The sequence below is a fragment of the Diceros bicornis genome, chromosome 23 (assembly GCF_020826845.1).
Source record: "Diceros bicornis minor isolate mBicDic1 chromosome 23, mDicBic1.mat.cur, whole genome shotgun sequence".
Classification (NCBI taxonomy): domain Eukaryota; kingdom Metazoa; phylum Chordata; class Mammalia; order Perissodactyla; family Rhinocerotidae; genus Diceros; species Diceros bicornis.
Genome location: NC_080762.1, coordinates 57,195,003 through 57,216,789, shown reverse-complemented (window position 1 = coordinate 57,216,789; position 21,787 = coordinate 57,195,003). Strand labels below are relative to the sequence as shown.

General features: G+C 43.0%; 1 protein-coding gene across 1 annotated transcript; it reads left to right on the top strand.

The window, feature by feature from the left end:
* The first annotated feature begins 2,659 nt into the window (after positions 1–2,659).
* Positions 2,660–3,670, top strand: OOEP (oocyte expressed protein). The gene is made up of 3 exons (XM_058566149.1): positions 2,660–2,843; positions 3,049–3,228; positions 3,591–3,670. Exons 1-3 carry the CDS (start codon positions 2,660–2,662, stop codon positions 3,668–3,670), a joined length of 444 nt encoding a protein of 147 aa, XP_058422132.1.
* Positions 3,671–21,787: the final 18,117 nt, after the last annotated feature.

Sequence of the window (21,787 nt, the reverse complement as noted above, 5' to 3'; positions counted from 1 at the left end):
AAAAGATAAAATTATCTCCCTACCTTATGCTCAATTAAAAAAAAAAAACCCAGATGGTTCAAGGATTTAAATGTTAAGATAGAAACTTCAGAATTGTCAGTAGAAAGTTTAGTGAATATCTTTAGACCTCAGGGCAGGAAAGATTTCTTAAGCAAAACACAGAATGCACTTACTATAAAGACTGATAAATATGACTATATTAAAATTAAGTTTATTCATTGAAAGACACCTTAAAGAAAGTGAGAATATAATTTAAACTAAGAAGATATTCACAATACACACAACTAGAAAAAGATTAGTAAGAGATTGAGGAAGAATATGTGAGGGAGAACTTTCACAATTTATATCCTCAAGACTTTTTTACAATGTGCATGTATTATTATGTTGATTTTTTAATTAAATTTAAGAAATAAAAATATCCACTAAAGTTATATTCAATTTCTCCTGTCATAGAGATTATCTATTGATATCTGTTGATGCTTAGATGTGTGGATGAGGAAATTCAGTATATTAATACTATCCCCTTTATGTAAATGATCGAAATTTTCCATTAAAAAGATTTTAAAAAACACATTATAGCTAATTGTAAGAACAAAATAGTTTGTACAGCAGATGCTATCTTTTCTAAAATAACTACCAAACAATATTTCTAGAAATGCACTAGAAAAAGTGTAAGAACATGCATGGTAGGATACACACCAGCTTCAGGACAATGATTTCCTGTGGGTAGAGGAGGAAAAGATGATTTAGTGATATCTATTTCAAAGAAGAGAGAAGTGAGGCAACTGTGGGAAAATGTTAACATCTTGTTAAATGGAGATAGGAGTTGGGGTGTGGTACATGGGTGTTTGTTATATAACATTTTTGAATATATGTCATCTTCTATAATTTGAATTTTTTTTTTTTTGGTGAGGAAGATCAGCCCTGAGCTAACATCCGATGCCAATCCTCCTCTTTCTTGCTGAGGAAGACTGGCCCTGGGCTAACATCCATGCCCATCTCCCTCCACTTCATATGGGACACTGCCACAGCATGGCCTGACCAGCGGTGGGACACTGCAGGCCTATGATCCAAACCCGGCCACCAGCAGAAGAGCGTGGGCACTTAACCACTAGCCACACGGCTGGCCCCTATAATTTGATTTTTTTTTCTTTTGAGGAAGACCCGCCCTGAGCTAACATCTATTGCCAATCCTCCTCCCTTTTTTCCCCTTTTTCTCCCCAAAGCCCAAGTAGATAGTTGTATGTCATAGTTGCACATCCTTCTAGTTGCTGTATGTGGGACACCGCCTCAGCACAGCCTGACAAGCAGTATGTGGGTGTGGGCCCAGGATCCGAACCCCGCCGACAGTAGCAGAGCGCAGGCACTTAACCGCAAAGCCATGAGCCAGCCCCAAATTTTTAACTAAAATTAAGAACATTGGGAAGAGCTGTGCATCAACACTAGTTGCCTCAGGATATTGGAAATAAATGGGATTTGTCTATACTTGCTACTGTGAGAGATCAAGATTTGGCCATCCTAAAATATATCTCTCTACCTTGGTTGTTTTCTCGAGGGACATTTGACCTCCCCCACTAACTCCCTAAAGAATTTGACATGGTGGCTCCTTCCTGGAACAGATCTATCATGATGGCTGTAAAGATAATGTAGGGTAAATGTTACAATAGAAAAGGCACCAACAAGCCCATCTTATCGGAAGTTCTGTCTCTCTGGCCACATTCTCTGGACGGCCCTTGAGAGTTGCCAGACAATCATTTACATTTATAAGGGAAATCTCCATTTGTAAAGGTATCTTCCTCTCTGTTTTGGGAAGGGGGGATGGCCTCATTTCTAGAGGCTTATCAATGTGAAAGGTGAGGCCTTAAATCTGCATAATAACCTTACTCTTGTTTACTGTGCTTTAGAGGTAATCTCCTGTAACTGACTCCCCCCACCCCCAACATCCTCCTTTGTCATTGGCTGAACATGGTATTTAAGACAAGAATTTCTGCTATTGTGTTGAGAAACGCAGCATCCCTGCTTTCTCCCATGTATACATGTTATTAAACTTGGTATTATTTTCTCCTGTTAACCTGTCTTGTTAATTATTTGGCCAGCCAGAAGAACCTTAAGGAAAAGGGCAGAGAGAGATTCCCCCTCTTCCTCCGACACTACGTTTTCTATAATGGCCACCTCTGATGTTTACATTTTAAAACATGACACACTTGCTTGAATGATTTTAAAGTCCTAACCAACCAGAGAGTCAGAAGATAACAGGGAGCAGAAGAGAGAAAATGTAAATTCCACGAGCCTGCCCTCTGCCTGATCTACCTACCTCTGGAAGGTAAGACAGAAACCTTAATGTAGGCATTGAAAGTGACTCCCAGTCAAGGTCGCCAATGCACACCACACTGCTAATCAGCTAGGTGCTGGGGCAAGGCCTTTGAGGCTAAGCGACACCTTACTTGGAGGAGATGCCCATGCACAACCTCCGAAACCTGACAAGGGCTCAAATAAATACTAGTTCAAAGTCGAAGAAGTCCCAGTGATGGGAAAAACAGGAGCCCCAGCCTGCCATGGGCCCGACTCACACGTGGAGAGGGCGGGGTCGCCGGGAGGGGCGGGACCGCCCGGAGGCAGGGGCGGCTGCTGGGACTGGCTCCGGAGCGGGGGTGCTAGCATGGTGGACGCTGCAGGTGCTCCTGAGGCCCCGGGGGACCAATGGGCGCCTGCCCAGGCCCTGGCCGGGTTGCTGAGGTTTCCACCGCCGCGGGCCCGCCCCCGGCCGTGGTGGTTTCCTGTGCAGGAGCTGAGGGACCCGTCGGTGTTTTACCTGGAGGCTTGGCTGGCCGACTCCATCTTCGGTGAGCGACCCCGAGGTGCTGGCGGTCTAGGCCCTCCGCTGGGAGAGAGGCCCAGCAGAGCAGCTCTCTGCGGTCCCGTCCGGGTTCGCAGACCGCGTGTGGCACCAGGACGCCCAGCTGGCAGCTCTTCCCTCCGCAGCCAACGTTCCCTTCAAATCCAGCTCCTCTTCACCTTCGACCTCCGAGTCTCTCTTTTCCTGTTTAGGCCGAGACCAAGCCATAATTCCAGAAATGGAGTGGATGAGCCAGGCCCTGCTGACGGTGGACACAGTTAACCCCGGGAACTTAGTCAAAATCACCATCTTTGGACAGCCCCATGTTCAAAATCGGGTGAAGAGCGTGCTGTTGGGCCTCGCGTCCTGGCACCGGGAACATCGTGCCCGAGGTGAGAGTCTTTGAAAACCTGCGTGAGGAGGGAGCCACTGGTGAACCACTTGGCCATACCTGGCTTCCCTACAGCCTCTCCTACCTTCCCGAAACGTTTTGCAGTTTTCTAACTCCAGTATGCTGCACGCCGCCCCTGGGCATCCCTTTATGAGAGGAGTCTAAGTAGGACCTTGGGATCATAAGCTGAGATCTGATGCATTCAGGCTCATCACTCCCCATGCCAGCCTCAGCTTGGTTACGCCACTGTTTGCAGATCCCAGGTTCAAGCCTCCACCCTGAGAAATAATGTTCCTGCCTCCCACCTCTCCTCCGCCCCAATAACAGAGCAGTTTAAAACAGCAAGCATTTTTCCTTATCCAGTTGAGAAGATGGAACAACTTGACGAGTTCTTGAAGGCCCGTGCATCATGTCCCCAGACTCCCCAGCATCCTGTTGCATAGGTATTGTGAGCAGCATTGTGAGAACAGTCCTGCCCCTGCTGCTACAGTTCAAGAGAAGCAAGGATTCAGAATCTCTACATTCTTTTTGCCTGTGTCTCCAGGGGTAGTGGTTTGATTATTTTGATGCAAACATGAGTTTGTAGTGCCATTCTAGTAAAGAAGTGAATTTCCATTAGGTTCAATGGCATAAAGATCTTTACTCACTTAACATCAAGCAAATTTATAAAAGATGGACTCTGTTAATTCATGTCTTGATGTGACCGGCGGGTAAAAGGCTGATAGGTAGAGGTTTTATTTTTGGTTTTTTCCTTAGTGTCTACTATTTTGAAACTACTAACCCTTCTATGATTTTATGGTCAGAGTCAGGCCCTCAAGTACAGGGGGCAGAGATGCAGGGGCAATCTGCTTTGGGTTTTTCCCATCGTTTGTTCTCAAACTTTAAAATGTGTAAGAATCACCTTGAGAGCTTGCTAAAACACAATTTCCTAGGCTGCTTCTCCAGTGATTCCGATTCAGTACATTGGGCTCATGGATTTGCATGTCTAACAAGCTCGTGGGTAATACCAATGCTTCTCCTCTGAGGCCTTCACTTTGAAGCTGGTGGTTTGGCCTTGATTAGCACCAAGTGTGCCTTTTCTTCTTGGAGTGGAGCCTCCCTCCAGGCACTTGGGTGGATGTTCCAACACACAAGCTGAGGCTATCGGCATTAATCTTGCTAGTGCTTGGATTCACCAGAGGAAAGTCATTGTCCTGCTGCCAAGCCTGCTGTCTGTTCTTCCCCTGAGGCCTGCACAGGTGTCTTGCATGGGCTGGGTGGTTTTCCCTTACCCATTACAACGCTATGGGCAATTTGTGCAAAACAGCTCCATCCCCCTGCGGCCTCCACTTTCAGGAAGCAGAATTCTTGGAGGAGAGGTTGCCAAGAGCTCTGTGGCTTCAGACACAACGCTGGAGTTGATTTAACTCGTGCAGTTTCTTGACTCTTAGCAGTAACGGATTCTAGCCATTTGCAAGGGTTTTAAACACACATACACAAGTCTTTTAAAATGTGCTTCTGTGATTACAGATGATATTGAACGTTTGCCTACTTTGCTTCACATTTTTGTAAAATGCCCTTACATTTTTCTTTATTCATTTTTTATCATACTTCTTTTAACTCCAAAGATAACGATTTTTATTATCTGTGTAAGCTTTTGTAACAAATAGTTGTCCATCATAACCAATATTATCCAGACCTTTGCTTCACAAATTTTTACATATGAAAAATTTTTATGTGTAGTTAAACCAATTATTGTTCTGTGTGACTTACCCCTCATCCCCACCTCTTTTAAGCTTAAGAATTCCTACTTTTTCTCTTTCTGTAGAAATTTGATAAATATTTCTATAGGTATTTTTCTAGTGGGACATCTACAAAACCATTGAACATTTTTGACTGTTACTTGGAGGAAGAAGGTCATGTTTAAACTTATTCCAGTTCTCCAAAAATTATCCAAAATTAAATTACTAAATGGTCCTGTACTCCTTCTGTTCTTTATACACATTAACATGTTGAGTCCTAACTCCAGTCCTGAAGAATGGGACTGCATTTGGAGATAATTAAAGTAAAATTTAAAGAGGTAATTAAGGTAAAATGAGGTCATGTGGGTGGGCCCTTATCCAATGTGACTGACATCTTCATAACAAGAGGAAATACAGACAGATATGTGAGTGCACCGAGGAAAGACCATGTGAGGACACAGCGAGAAGGTGGCCATCTGCGAGCCAAGGAGAGAGGCCTCGGAAGAAGTCAACCCTGCCGACACCTTGATCCTGGACTCCTAGCCTCCACAACTGCAAGAAAATAAATACCTGTTGTTTAAACTACCCAGTCTGTTATTTTGTTATGGCAGCCCTGGCAAACTAATACAACATTTAAAATGGTTTTCTCTGTGTTCCCCTTCATTTGTATGCCAATACAATATTTTTACTACCTTCATAACCTTTTAACATCGAGAGGGTAGTTGCTCTGTCACTTTGCCTTTCAGAATTTGAAAGTAATATTAGCTATGTATTTATCAGAGCTTGTATCACACACCAGCTCCTGTGCCAAGCACCTAACTAGGATGCTTGGAGCATAAGTGACTTGCTAAGGTCATAGAGCTAGGGCGTGGGGGTGGGTGAGATGTGAACCAACACATTGATTCTAGGATCCAAACTCTTACCTCTACACTATACTTTCTCATTTGCTTTTTTTTCTCTGCAGCTGAATTTAGACTCATTTCTCATTGTTTTTATTTCTTTTTAAGAGGAATTAGAATAAATCTCTTAATTTGTGGAGAATCCACAGTATTTGTTCTATTGAGGGACAAGACAATGTTCGTTCTAACAAGTTGCTAAAATAGAGATATTTACTAGTATCACATCCAAAATAAAAATAGCATTATTGATTTTTTCTGATAAGTGTACTTACATGCTCGATATTTTTTTAAAATGTCAGTATATAAAGTATTGAAATAATTACCCCAAAAAATCTCACTGCCTATATGTTACCTTCAAGTAGCTTTCTATTACTCTAAATATTTCTCTATTATTTTAGTAAACATTTTATTGATACATAGCATTCATATAAAAACATGAGCATCCAAAGTGTGAAAAGATTTGTAAATATTTTATTGATACATAGCATTCACATAGAAACATGTACATCTAAAGTGTGAAAAGATTTGTCAAACAATACAAAGAGAACATATCCATTTAGCCAGTACCCGGAGAAGAAAAAACATTACCAGCACTCCAGAAGCCTTCAATTGCATCTTTCCCAAAGATAACTACTGTTCTGACTTAAATATAAAAGGAATTGTTGTAAGACTTATCCATGTTGCGAATAGTTACAGTTCCATTGTATGAATAAACAATTTCGTTTTCTATTCTGTTGATGTACATTTTGATTGTTTCCTGTTCAGGCCTATAATGAATAGTGCTACTATGAAAATGCTCATACATGTCTCTCGGTGTATACATATAAGCATTTCTATTGAGTATATATCTAGAATTGAAATAGCTGGGTTACAGGGTGTGCATAAGTTCAAATTCTCAAGGTGATTGGACCAATTTGGATTCCTTCCAGCAGGATATGAGACTTCCAGTTGCTCTACATCTTTGTCAACAGATTTTTCATGTTAGAGGCTTTGGATATTAGTGCTGTTGCACTGAAATTTTAAAAAATTTAATTGTTTAATTGGTTACAATTTGCATACTATAAAATTGTGAGCCTACAATTCAAATCTTTTTAAGTAAATATATGACTTGTGCCGCACTCACCACAAACCACTTTGGGAACGTTTCTATCACTCCAAAACGTTCCCTGTGCCCGTTGGTCATCACCACTGTCTCCAGCCCCAGGCAACCAGTCTGCTTTCTGTCTCCACAAAGTTGCCTTTTCTGAACACTTAATATAAATAGAATAACATAAAATGTAGTCTTTTGCACCTGGGTTCTTTAGTTGGAACATCTCTGCTTTTTCATTGGGGGAGTTAGTCTACAATTTATTTATCAGTATGATTGGATTTATATCTGCCATTTGTTTCCTAGCTTATGTCTTTTTTGTTCTTTTTCTCATTTTGTGTTCGATAAATTTTTATGTACCATTTTAATTACTGTTTTTTAAATGATTTTTTTTTAGTGTTTCCTCAGGGATTATAAAAATCTTAACTCATTACATTTCACTTCAGATTAATGAAAACATTTCTGATAAAATATAGAAACTTTATTTCTCTAATTAAAATATCTATGAATAAACATAAAACGAACAAAACCTAAAATCAGTGACCACATTGGAAGAGAGGGAGGATGGAAAAATAACTGAATAAATGGAGACACTGCGTTCTTAGATAGCAAAGTCGAGTGTTGCCTAGATGCGGTCAGTTCTTCCCAGATTAATCCAAAAACTCAATGCGATTCCAATTGTAATCACAACCCCCTTTTTAGGGAGTGATGCTGTAGAGTGCGAGTCCTTCTTAAAGCCTGATTATACAGATGCTTCAGAAGGACTCAGGAAGGCTGTAAATAGGGTTTTTCCTAGGTGTCTAATGAACAAGTCTGATGAGGTAAATAGTACAGAGGTACACTAGCTGAATTTGAGGTACTAACGGAAGTACACAGGCAGACATAGAGATAGCCTGTCGCATAGCTCCACAGCTCAGTTCCCAAGATATTCCAGAGACTCCATAAACAATTGAAATTGTAATCTTTGATACCTTTAGTGAGCCCATTCAAAGACAGACTGTTCACACTAAATTATTTGCTGCCTACCGGTGTACCCTGCCCCCAATATGCAGGCAGGGTTCTCGTTCAGACTGTCTGCAGTTTTCTCCCTCACTTACAAATCCTGCTTTTGTTTTGATGTTTCCTCATGGTGAGATCTAGGTTATATATTTTTGGCAAAAATACTAGATAGATCATATTGTGTCTTAGTGCATCACATCAGGAGGACATGGCTTTGTTTTTTGTCTCCCTCTTAGTGATGTTTTAAAAGGCCTTATTTTGATCAGAAGTGGGGAATTGAGAAATTCTGAGGGAACAGTACCAACCTGGCGTTACTGAAGTGGAGCTGCAGGAGACCTCGAGACAGGTGTCATGTGCTCCACCGCCAAACTCAAAAGGTTTCCACAGATTCTGTCGAGAGTGAACTGTTTTCTGTGATGTCCTCTGTCAGTCTACTCAAAAACAGTCCAGACTGACCTCTGTACTACCCCTCAATCATTTTACCTGCAAAAATGCACAAACGAGAGTCACTATTTCCAGACTTCTGGAGTTGTTGCCTTTGTTCTTTGACAACCTTCCATTGACTGCCTTGGGCCTCAGTTCCCAAACAGAGCCTTCTCATGTGATTCACCACCTTCTTTTAATTCGTAAAATGCTCTCTTTCATGCATATATAATGTACATGTAGTTTAAAGAATAAAAAGAGTACTCTAGTGTGCCTTTTTTAATTTTTTTTGTGAGGAAGATCAGCCCTGAGCTAACATCCATGCTAATCCTCCTCTTTTTGATGAGGAAGACTGGCTCTGAGCTAACGTCTATTGCCAATCCTCCTCCTTTTTTTCCCCCGAAGCCCCTGTAGATAGTTGTACGTCATAGTTGCACATCCTTCTAGTTGCTGTATGTGGGACGCGGCCTCAGCATGGCCGGAGAAGCAGTGCATCGGTGCACGCCCGGGATCCGAACCCGGGCCACCAGTAGCGGAGCGCACACACCCAACCACTAAGCCACGGGCCGGCCCTCTAGTGTACCTTAATAGAACAAAACCAGTATTTTTGGAAGCTGTCTGTATCTATATTGTCCCTCAACCAATTTTCTATGTATTTTAGTAGGTTGCTTCATCTGAAAAACAAATGACCAAGACTGCCAATTGAACAGTGGGAGTAGACTTGCTCTCTTAGATATTAAAACATTCTATAAAGCTACATAGTTACAACAGTGGGGTAAATATTGAAAAAAGAGAAAAGTGACACATATGGGCATAAAATAGATTGGTAATGTTGAGTTTGGGTGAGTATATCAAAAATAGCTTTCAGGTGCTAGCCCAGTGGCATTGCTATTAAGTTTGCATGCTCTGCTTTGGTGGTCTGGGGTTCACAGGTTCAGATCCCAGGCACAGACCAATGCACAGCTTGTCAAGCCATGCTGTGGTGGCATCCCATGTAAAGCAGAGGAAGATGGGCATGGATGTTAGCCCAGGGCTAATCTTCCTCACACACAAAAAAATAGCTTTCGTACCATGTAGTGAGGAGATAAATTGGTATTGCCATTTTGTAGAGCATTTTGGCAGTATAACAATTTTAAAGTTGCTCATTCTTTAACTTAGCAATTCCAATTCTAGGAGGCTGTCCTTTAGAAATATTCCAACATGGACTCAAAGATGCAAGTAGAAATTCAATGCAGCAGTTTGTAATTGAGAAATTTGGGAAATAAGTTAATCAGCTAATAGTAAGGAAAAGGTTAAAGTGTACCCATTCTGAAGAAAATCAAGCTGTAGAAGAAAAAAGATATGTGCAATTGTGTAAAAGTACAAGTTAAACTTAAAAGTGATTTCCTGTGAGAGGAGGTTTTAGAGGGCAGATGGGGAGACCTGGGAGCTTTGATCTGGGTGAAAATGGATGGCACTGTTTCATGCCCTGCTTTGAGAGAAATCTAAGTTTCTTTTTTAATTGAGGTCACATTGGTATAAATTGGTGAAATTATATAAATTTCAGGTGTACATAATTATATTCTGACTTCTGTATAGACTACATCTTATTCACTACCAATAGTCTAGTTTTTATCCATCACAAATGTGCCCCTTTCCCCTTTTAGCCCTCCCCCAACCATTCCCCTCTGGTAACCACCAATCTATGCTCTGTTTTTATGTGTTGGTTATTTTATCTTCCACATGAGTGAAGTTATATGGTATTTGGCTTTCTCTGTCTGACTTATTTTGCTTAGCATAATACCCTCAAGGCCCATCCATGTTATGACAAAGGGCAAGACTTTATCTTTTTTTATGGCTGAGTAGTATTCCATTGTATCTATGTACCACATCTTCTTTATCCATTCATCCATTGATGGGCACTTAGGTTGTTTCCAAGTCTTGGCTATTGTGAATAATGCTGCAGTAAACATAGCATACAACTCAACAACAAAAAAATCCAATTAAAAAATGGGCAGAGGGGGGCCAGCCCCATGGCTTGGCGGTTGAGTGCGCGTGCTCTGCTGCTGGCGACCCGGGTTCAGATCCCGGGCGCGCACCAATGCACCGCTTTTCCAGCCGTGCTGGGGCCACATCCCACATGCAGCGGCTGGAAGGATATGCAGCTATGACATGCAACTGTCAACTGGGGTTTTGGGGGGAAAAAATAAATAAAAATTATTAAAAAAAAAATGGGCAGAGGGGCCAGTCCAGTGCCACAAGTGGTTAAGTGCACACACTCTGCTGCAGCGGCCTTGGGTTCACTGGTTCAGATCCCGGGCATGCACCGACGCACCACTTGTCAAGCCATGCTGTGGCGGCATCCCATATAAAGTGGAGGAAGATGGGCACAGATGTTAGCCCAGGGCCAGTCTTCCTCAGCCAAAAAAAAAAAAAAAGGATTGGCAGATGTTAGCACAGGGCTGATCTTCCTCACAAAAAAAAAATGAGCACATGATCTGAACAGACATTTTTCCAAAGAAGATATACAGATGGCCAATAGACTCATGAAAAAAATGTTCAGCATCACTATTTAATAGGGAAATGCAAATCAAAACTACAATGAGATACCACTTAATGTGTGTCAGATGGATATTATTAAAAAGATAAGAAATAACAAGTGTTGGAGAGGATGTGGAGAAAAGGGAACACTTGGACACTGCTGGTGGGAATGTAAACTGGTGCAGCCATTATGAAAAACAGTATGGAGATTCTGCAAAAAATTAAAAATAGAACTACCATATGATCCAGCTATTCCACTTCAAGGTATTTATCCAAAGAACACAAAAACACTAATCTCAAAAGATAGATGCGCTAAGTTTCTTTTTTTAAAAATAATACTTTATATTCATAAAGAATTTTACATAATGTCATTACACTTAAATGCTTTTTTGTGTGTGTGTGTGTGAGGAAGATCAGCCCTGAGCTAACATCCATGCTAATCCTCCTCTTTTTGCTGAGGAAGACCGGCTCTGTGCTAACATCTATTGCCAATCCTCCTCCTTTATTTTTTCACCCCGCAAAGCCCCAGTAGATAGTGGTATGTCATAGTTGCACATCCGTCTAGTTGCTGTATGTGGGACATGGCCTCAGCATGGCTAGAGACGCAGTGCATCAGTGCGCGCCCGGGATCCAAACCCGGGCCGCCAGTAGCGGAGCGCGCGCACTTAACCGCTAAGCCACAGGGTCAGCCCCTACGCTTAAATGCTTTTATTTGAAGTTCAACCTCCCTTCTTTTCTTGCTTCTCTCCAACCTCGAACCAAGGATGTTTACTCTAGCTTACCATTTTCTTCTTTCCCAAAATCATCTCAGACATGTCTGTGTGCGTGTCTGTGTGCGTGTGTGTGTGTGTAGATATTTTTGTCTAAGTTTCAGAATATTCAAAGACTCCTAAATGTTCCAGTGGCTTGATACCTGCCACTCAGTAATCTTTCTTGTAAAGGAGGGACTCTGATGTTCTGGTCATGTGGGTACTACTTGGAGGGGGAAAAAAAATTGAGTCTTAGTTCTACTCTGATGTAGCCTCAATTGAAACTTTGAGTCTGCAGTGACTTTGAGTCTTAAATTTTTCAAGTTCACTCCACCTAGGTTTTCTTTGCCTCTTCTAAAAATAGTTAATAGCCTATTGTAAATTCACCTTTGTACCTTTATTTTGCTTATTATAAATGCTTATTTAAAATTGTAGTGATCATCTATTAGTGGTGACCAAAGAGTCTATGATAGACATACCACTCCGCTGGTCTTTAAAGTGACATTTCCTTGATTTTTTTTTTTTTTGAGGAAGATTGGCCCTGAGCTAACATCTGTTGCTGATATTCCTCTTTTTTTCTTTTTTCTCCCCAAAGCCCCAGTACATTGTTGTGCATCATAGTTGTAGAGTTGTAGTTCTTCTATATGGGACACAGCATGGCTTGATGATAGGTGAGTAGGTCCACACCCAGGATCTGAACCAGCGAACCCTGGGCCACTGAAGCCTGGGCCACTGAAGCAGAACACACAAATCTAACCGCTGCACTACCTAGCCAGCACCCCCTCCCTTGAATTTTTAAAGTGAAAGTTTTTATAACCCTAAGATTAATGTGTGCTATTGCTTTTTAATCCTAGCACCCTGCTCTTAACAGTTTGCTTCCTTCTTCCAGTGATGGCACAGGCATTCCAGCCACTAGGAAAACGTGAGAGAGGCGCTAATTATCACTACATTGGCAATCATACTACAACATGTAAATAGATCAAATTAACACGTTGTACATCTTAAATTTACACAATGTTATATATCAAATATATTTCAATTAAGAAAAAGTGACAAAGAGGGCTCAACTGCCACCAGTGCCAGGGCCCCGATGCTGCAGTTACTAAGGGAAGAGCTACCAGTGCTGCTTATGTCTCACTCGTATCCAACCTCACTGAAGGTCCGAGACCGGGACAAGACTTGAGGACGACAGCAGGGTAGTCCTGGCTCTTTCTCCCAGTTTCCCCCTGGTCGCCATCTGTTGCTGCTTGCAGCACCACAGTACGCCCAGCAGTGAGGCTGGGTGGGAACCAAGTGTTCACGTCCACCTCACCTTGAGTAGAAACATTGCAGGCTTGGAGCAGTTTCCCAATGAGGATGAAATTGATGGGCCAGAGAGCTCTCACCTGGTGGATCCAGATGTGCGCGGTTAAAAAGCACAAGGGAAGCACCTGCCCCTGGCGGGAAAATGGTGGCCTTGGATCAGCTAGAAATCCAAGAGATCTCACCTCCCTCTGGGGAGAAATCAGCCTAGAGTAGATATTGGCTGCTAACGGAATACCTCTCCCTCCCCTTCTACCAGCCAATTAACAAGGAAATTCGATTCTTTAAGGAAATTCAATTCTTTATTAGAACTCTTTATATTTGTGTTTGCAGACATTTAACATGGAGCGGGGGACCAAGAACAGCTCACACCGTTCTTTCCCCCGGTTCTGCAGCAGGAGCCCACCTGGGAGAACAGGACTCCAGATAGCGGCTTCCACTTGAACTTTGCCTCTCTCCCGCCCCCGGACTCGAAATGCCTTCATCAGCGAGTAACCTGGCCCTGGGTGGCCTCGTGGCGGTGGGGGCGAGGCAGGGGGGACACTGGGTCACCACCTCCTAACAGCCTCCTGGGCAGGGCCCTTCTTTGAGCCTGGAAGAAGAAGGTGAGGAGATACTCTTTCCCCATACTCTTTCCACAAATGGAGTCATCCATACGGGCTGCGGGGGTGGGGAACCGGAATCTGAGAGCACCAGGTCAATTTGGCCTTCTAGATCCCTTGCAAAAAGGAAACCCTCTCTTCAGCGGACTAAGGATGAGACCGCTGCCCAGGCACAGGCAGGTAGCATTGGGATCCCTCCCAAGGAACCAGGGCCTGCTCCGGGGCACCCCCTCACTCTTCCGCGCCCCGGACTTTGTGCCTGGAGTTGGCGGTAATAGCCAAGTTCATGATCATCTTGGATACATCCTTCTGGTAATCAGGCCGACCAAATATCAGGATCTCAGCCTTGCCTTCCGGGTCCCACTGATTAACTTGAAGCAGGGTCTGCGACACACACTGAAGTGCAGGATGTGCTCTCCGCCGGGGCATGTGCAGGACACAAAGAGGCCTCCAGGGGTGCGGCTTGGGAGGAGAAGGCGGCGGGAAGAGGTGGGGGGGAGGGGCCTGGGCTGGAGCCAGGGCCACAGGACAGCTTGCCCAGGTACGTGGCCAGCCTGGGGGATGGGTAGGAAGGAGGCCACACTGGCTGCCCTCCTCGGGCCCACTCACCAAAGATCGCTTCCGCCAGCCAGGCCTCGAGTTGAACTGTTTTCGGACTCTTTAGGTACTGGGAGTGGAACCAGTAGGGCCGCTTGGTGAGGTTCCTGGGCACCTTGAATAGCGTCCCTTCTCGCCCCTCCAGCTTCACGAGCGTCGGAAACCACTTGAGAGTGGACGAGCTGCGGCGGGCCTCGCAGGGAGCCGGGGGGGGGGGGGGGGGGGGGGGGGGGGTGAACAGCTGCAAACGCAAAGACCGCCGTTGGAACCGGCTGCGGCAGCAGCGTCCTGGCCTGGCCCGTATTTCAAGGGCTTTAGGCAAGCCCCTCCCCATCCGCGCCCTTCCCATTGGATTCCAGGCCTCTCCTCGCAAACCGGACAGCCTAGACTTCTTCCTCAGATCGCGCAGGTGCACTGGGGCGAGCACTTGGGAAGCTCTCCCAGCACCCTTGCGTTTGGACCCGCCCTTTTCCCAGCACGCTGGGAAGGAGGAGCAGACCTCCTGACTTGAGGCTGCCATCTGGGAAGCTGGGGCAGCCTTAAGTATTGACTCAGGGAGGTAGGGAAGATCCAACATTAGGACAATATCTTTCAGAGGAGTGAACTGATATTTGCAAAGACTAAGGTGCTTTTCAGACAGTTCTAATGGGACCAGTTTGACATTTCTGAGGGCTTGGAATAACATTTTTTTCCTCCCCAAACCCCACTGTATGGTTGTATAGCCTAGTTGTAAGTTCCAGTTCTTCTGTGTGAGTTGCCACCACAGCATGGCAACTGACAGATGAGTGTTGTGGCTCGCCCACCTGGAAATGAACTCAGGCAGCTTAAGCAATAGGAGCTCAGAACTTTAACCACTAGGCCATCAGGGCTGGCTGTGGAATAACTTCTTAATGGAAAATCTAAATACATAGAAAGAGCAAAAATTGGGGCACATTTGTAGTTGGACTGGTGGAAGCTAGAATTTTGGTGATGTGGGAGAAGAGGGAGAATCGCCCTCTGCCCTTTCCCTTAAGGTTCTTCTGGCTGGCCAAATAATTAACAAGACAGGTTAGCAGGAGAAAGTAATACCAAGTTTAATAACATGTATACATGGGAGAAACCAGGGACACTGCGTTTCTCAACACAATAGCAGAAATTCTCGTCTTAAATACCATCTTCATCTAAAGACAAAGGAAGATCTTGGGGGGTTGGGGGTGTCAGTTACAGGAGATTACTACTAAAGCACTGTAAACAAGGGTAAGGTTATTATGCAGATTTAAGACCTCATCTTCCACACTGATAAGTTTCTAGAAATGAGGTCATCCCCCCTCTTCCCAAGACAGAGAGGGAGATACCTTTACAAATGGAGATTTCCCTTATAAATGTAAATGTTTGTCTGGCAACTCCTTGCAGGGCCATCCAGAGAATGTGGCCAGAGAGACAGAATTTCTGATAAGGTGGGCTTGTTGGTGCCTTTCCTATTGTAACATCTATTTTACGTTATATTACAGCCATCAGATGGAAGATCTGTCCCAGGAAGGAGCCACTATGTCAAATTCTTTAGGCAGTTAGTGAGGGAGGTCAAATGTCCGTCAGAGAATACAATCAAGGTAAAGAGATATATTCCAGGCTGGCCAAATCTTGATCTCCCATAGTGATCAACACGATGTAGTTTATACAGAAGTTGAAATATAATGATGTACACCTGAAATTTATATAATATAAATCGATGTTACCTCAGTTTCAAAAAAATCAGAAACCAAAAAGGAAAAAGAAAAAACTCAAGGAGTGGGGCTGGCCCAGTGGTGCAGCAGTTAAGCACGTGGTGCTCCGCTTAGGTGGCCTGGGATTCACAGGTTCGGATCCTGGACATGCACAGCCACATGGCTTGTCAAGCCATGCTGTGGTGGTATCCCATATGAAGTAGAAGAAGATGGGCATGGATGTTAGCCCAGGGCCAGTCTTCCTCAGCAAGAAAGAGGAGGATTGGCATCGGATGTTAGCTCAGGGCTGATCTTTCTCACACAAAAAATATATAAAAAGGAAAAAGAAAACCTCAAAGAGTAAAAAAGATATTCAGGGCCTAAAGTAAGTTCTCCACTTGCTCCTGAACCCTGACCGCTAAGTTCCCTCCCCAGAGGTCACCACATTTCCAGCTTCTTCCTTAACCTGTCAGAGACAGTTGAGCACACCCAATAGCAGATCTGTGTGCTCTGGACACCAGAGGGGGAATCCTTTGAAACATTTTGATGCCTTAATTCCCTAAATCACATGATTATATTTCCACTTCTTGATTTTTCTATCTAGGTTAGAACATTACCTATTAACTGCTACTCAGGAAGATGAAGCTATATAGCTCTCACATCAGTAGTTGGGGTGTTGTGCTCAGACTCAGCATCAAGAGAACCCCAGAATTCAGTCAGACTCCTCCTTGTGTCCTCCATGGGAGCTCTAGGCCAGAGAAATTTGCAGATGTCTGAGAGGGTCAAAAGTCTTGAGATCTAAGCAGAATATGAATTAAGAGCCAAAGAAGGGCAAAATCCATTCAAAGGGTCTCAAGATGGAGTTACAAGCTTCTGTGGGTAGGCAGAACAATTAGGTGAGTGTATTACTGAAACCCAAAGATCTGGACTCATGACTGCCCCCTCTGGAGGTTATGGAGTCATTAATATAGCAACTATAAATTGAAATTTGAGGTCCCATCAGTATCACCAACAAGAATTCAATCCAAGAAGCATCCCCATGAAACTCTCTAGTTGGAACTCTGTTTCTTATACCAAAATGATATAGGATGATATTATTATTCCTACTTGGCATAAGAGGATACCTGTAGTTCTGTGCATGTTATTGTCATCTATGTGTGTGTGTAGATGTCTTTTACTTCCTTGAAGCTTCAGAATTGGGTATAGAAAAATTTAAGAGAATTAAAGCCATAGTATTAGTAATTGTGTTTAAAAAGAATCTGTCACTTCCATAAAATCCTAGATTATGCAAACTAATCTATGTGATAGAGAGCAGAGACTGATTGCCTGGGGGTGGGGATGGAGGGAGGAAGGGATTGGAAAGAGGCATTAGGAAAATCTTGGGGATGCTGGAAATGTGCATTATCTTGATTACAGTGATGGTTTTGCTGGATGTGTTTATATATCAAAACTGCTCAAATTGTACACATTTTAATATAAGCAGTTTATTTTACTTTAATTATTCTTCAAAGTGGTTAAAAAAGAAAGGAATACCATATACACGGTATTTCATGTTCCTGCAATATTTTAGATAATTTAACATGTTAGAGAGACAGTTTTGTAACTCCAATTTAAAATATATGATTAAGTAATGGATTTAGATGTGTAGCTTTAAGATGAAATCTTAGTTTATATTCAGTATTGGATCGCTGAAGACAACTTCAAGTTCAACACATTAGTAAGTTTCATTTATTTGATTTATAGGAATTGTTTAGTAATTGAGAAGTTCTTATTTGTTATTTGAGACTATTAAAGTACTTTTCAATGCTCTTTGCCATATATGAAGATGTTTAATTAAATTTGTCACTGGGACCTTGTGTCATTCAGAGGTCATTAAACGTAATTGTTAAAACTTTCTAGGTTTATGAATGGGATAGTAAGGTTTGAAAGTAAAACTTGAAAGCTAAGGAAGGAATAAAAGTTTGGTTTTTATATTTTTAGGAAATAAAATAGTAATTTTCAAAGAAGCCGCTAAACATTATTTTGGGTGCACAGAAATCACTCCCAGGGCTCCAAAAAGAAAAAATACACAAACATCTTTCACCCTCCTCCCCCAGCTTACGTACTGATGGTGCTCAGGGCAAGCTGCCCCAGGAAGCACCACTCTGGTATGCAGATTATTTCGAGCTGAAGACAATAAGGACTCAGAGAACTCAGGAAAAATATTTGAGTTTCCCCTCCCAAACTGCCTAAAGAATTTAAAACAAAAGATGTGTTTTAGGAAGGAGTTATTATCATGACTGCTATAAAAGATAATTTAGGATAGAGGTTACAATAAAAAAGGCACCAACAAGCCCATCTTATCGGGAGTTCTGTCTCTCTGGCCACATTATTTGGATGGCCCTGTGAGGAGTTGTCAGACAATCATTTACAAGGGAAGTCTCCATTTGTAAAGGTATCTCCCTCTCTGTATTGGGAAAAGGGGGGTGAGCTCATTTCTAGTAACTTATCAATGTGGAAGGTGAGGCCTTGGGGCTGCATAATAAACCTTACTCTTGTTTACTGTGCTTTAGTGGTAATCTCCTGTAACTGACTCCCCCCACCCCCAAAATCCTCCTTTGTCATTGGCTGAAAATAATATTTAAGACGAAAATTTCTGCTATTGTGTTGAGAAACGCAGTGTCCCTGCTTTCTCCCATGTATACATGTTATTAAACTTGGTATTATTTTCTCCTGCTAACCTGTCTTGTTGATTATTTGGCCAGCCAGAAGAACCTTAAGGGAAAGGGCGGAGGGAGATTCTCCCTCTTCCCCTGACAGTACACTCATCAGACCTGGTATCCTCCCAATTCAGTAATATAATTTTGTTAGATCAGTATTCAAGTTAATACTATCATGACCTTCTAAACAATATTCATAACTGCATATAGTTTACCATGGTTTCTTGCACGAAGTTTTGTTTTTCTTGATGTTATTACTTTTTTATTTAAATGCTTCTTTTTCCTTTTGAAATGCTTTTTTTTTCCAGATATTCCTCCTTTATCTCCAAACTCGCCCCAACTGAGTTTCTCCTGAGTACTTTTGAGCACAGCAGGCACTTCATCATTGCATCTTGACAGCATTGCTCCTGCAGTCTTCCCTGCTCCACTCTAAGCTGGTTGCTCTCAAGCCCATCATTCCTGGACCCCCTATGGATTACTACAGCCTTTTCTGGTGTCAGACCCTGGGCTTTCTGGACCCCATGACTTCCTTTCTTTCTTGTTTTGTTTAGATTTTATAGTAGTAGCAATAGCATTCAGGCAAATATTTTTAAATTGATACATAATCAACTTCAAGATGATCCTTGTGTTTCCTACTGTAATGTACCTTTTCCACTTTGTTTCTGATTAGCTTCCAGATCAGGTTCTCAAGGTCCCAGATGGCAGCTTGCTCGGGACTCCAGGGGTGAGAAGCTGTGACCTAGGACGAGGGGAGTGGTGGAGAGATGGCCTTCTTCAGGACCCAGTCCAGGAGGGCTGGGCCATATCTGCCTCATACTTGCTGTGGTCAGGGAAGCAGGAAGAGCAGCTCAGCACCCTCCTCCCCTCCCAACTCCTACCCCAACGCACACACCCACCACAAAGGACCCAACGGGGGCCATGACTAGGTGAGGCCTCGGGACAGGATCACCACCTTCTCTCCCAATCACTTACTCTCATCTAGGTGACTGCAGCAGCCTCCTATCTGCCCTCGTCCCGCTTCAGTCTCTTCTCAGACACACGGGCCAGAATAATTCCATTAAAGGTAAATTAACTCATGCCACTAAAACTCTGAATGGCTTCCTATTTCTCTCTGAGTAAAAGCTGAAAGTTTTACAGTGGGACCCTCCCCTTCTTTTATCTGTCCCATATCTTCTTGGTTTCCTCCTCACCTCTCTCTAATCTCAGTGGCCTTGTTATCGAACCAAGTGTGCTCGCCTCCTGGTGAGTTAAATAAGACTACACCAGTGGAAGTTTTCTCACAAATAAAGTGTATTTGCAGCAAATAGGAGGCCATGAGGAGTCATTTCCAAAGTCATGGCATCCTAACAAAGGAAAGCAGGAACTTTTATTTGGTTGGGGAATGAACATTCAAAAGGGAGATGTGAGTATTCGCTTGCACAGGCTCAGTTGGAGAACTTGCTTCCACATAATGAGGCCTAAGCTCCTCCTGGAGAGATCTTTGCATTAAAAATAAGGCAAAGGTCATGGGCGTAGCTCTTGTGGTGAGGCTTGGTCAGTTTCAGGATGGCTGGTGGTTACATCTCCTCAACACACAAAAGGAAAAGAAACAACTTGGAAGAACAGTTAATTGCTTCCAAACCCACCTTTGAATTTCTCCAGACACCTAGTTGGTGATCGCCTCACTGCTGTTCCTTAGACAATTCCCGTATGCTTTAGATTCAAGGCCTTTGCACTTGCTGTTCCCTCTTCCTTCATGACTCTGTACCTGGATCCCCTTCCAGTCCCCAGGCCACAACTGATCTCTGAATTATTACCTGATGCTCAGTGGGACCTTCCATGGGCTCCCAATTTAAAGTCACAGTTTCATCCTCCTTCCTTGCTTTCATTTTCTCCAAATTACATCCTTATGTAATCAACTATGTTGATTTAACTCATTGATCTTCCTTATGTGTCTGTTTCCACTATCAACACCATTACCACCCCTAAACTATGAGCACAGGAATTTTTAACTTTGGAAAGTAATGTGTTCTCTTTATTGTAATTCTGATGAGGTCAACGTGATGGGAGACAACAGAGAGGTATTTAAACTCTGTAGCTATTAGCACCCCAAATCAGAAAGTGTGTTAGCTTGCCCACAGGGCACTTCTCTATGACTGTGACTGTTTGGGGGCTTGAGATAGAAGCAAGGAGTCTGACCTGAGCACCCAATGGTTGTCATAAAATTCAAGTTGTATTTTTTTTTTTCAATTTTTTATCGATGTCATAATGTCACCGACTAGGTGCCTTCCGAGAAACTCAAAGGTGAGTTTGGAAGCAATTAACTGTTTTTCCAAGTTGTTTCTTTTCCTTTTGTGTGTTAAGGAGATGTAACCACCAGCCATCCTGAAACTGACCAAGCCTCACCACAAGAGCTACGCCCATGACCTTTGCCTTATTTTTAATGCAAAGATCTCTCCAGGAGGAGCTTAGGTCTCATTATGTGGAAGCATGTTCTCCAACTGAGCCCAGTGCAAGCGAATACTCACCTCTCCCTTTTGTTTATTTTGTATGTGTGTGTGTGTGTGTGTGTGTGTGTGTGTGTGTGTGAGGAAGCTCAGCCCTGAGCTAAAATCCACACCAATCCTCCTCTTTTTGCTGAGGAAGACCGGCCCTGAGCTAACATCTATTGCCAATCCTCCTCCTTTTTTTTCCTTTTTTCTCCCCAAAGCCCCAGTAGATAGTTGTATGTCATAGTTGCACATCCTTCTATTTGCTGTATGTGGGACACTGCCTCAACATGGCCGGACAAGTGGTGCGATGGTGCGTGCCCGAGATCCAAACCCAGGCCGCCTCTCCCTTTTGAATATTCATTCCCCAACCAAATAAAAGTTCATGCTTTCCTTTGTTCCGGAATGCCACGATTTTGGAAATGATTCCTCATGGCCTCCTATTTGCTGCAAATACACTTTACTTTGTGAGACAAATTCCACTACTGTAGAGTCTTATTTAACTCACCAGGAGGTGAACCCACTTGTTTTGGTATCAATAATAGTTTATGACATGGTGAAATTTTAGTTGTACATTATTGTTTACGAGTCACAGTATAAATTCATCCCTTTCCCCCTTAATTTTCACCCTCCAACCCCCTTGCCCCTGGTAACCACCAAACAGTTCTCTCTGTCCACCTGTTAGTTTATCTTCCACTTATGAGTGAAACCATGCAGTGTTTGTCTTTCTCTCTCTGGCTTATTTCACTTAACATAATATCCTCCAGGTCCATCCATGTTGTTGGAAATGGGACAATTTTGTCTTTTATTAT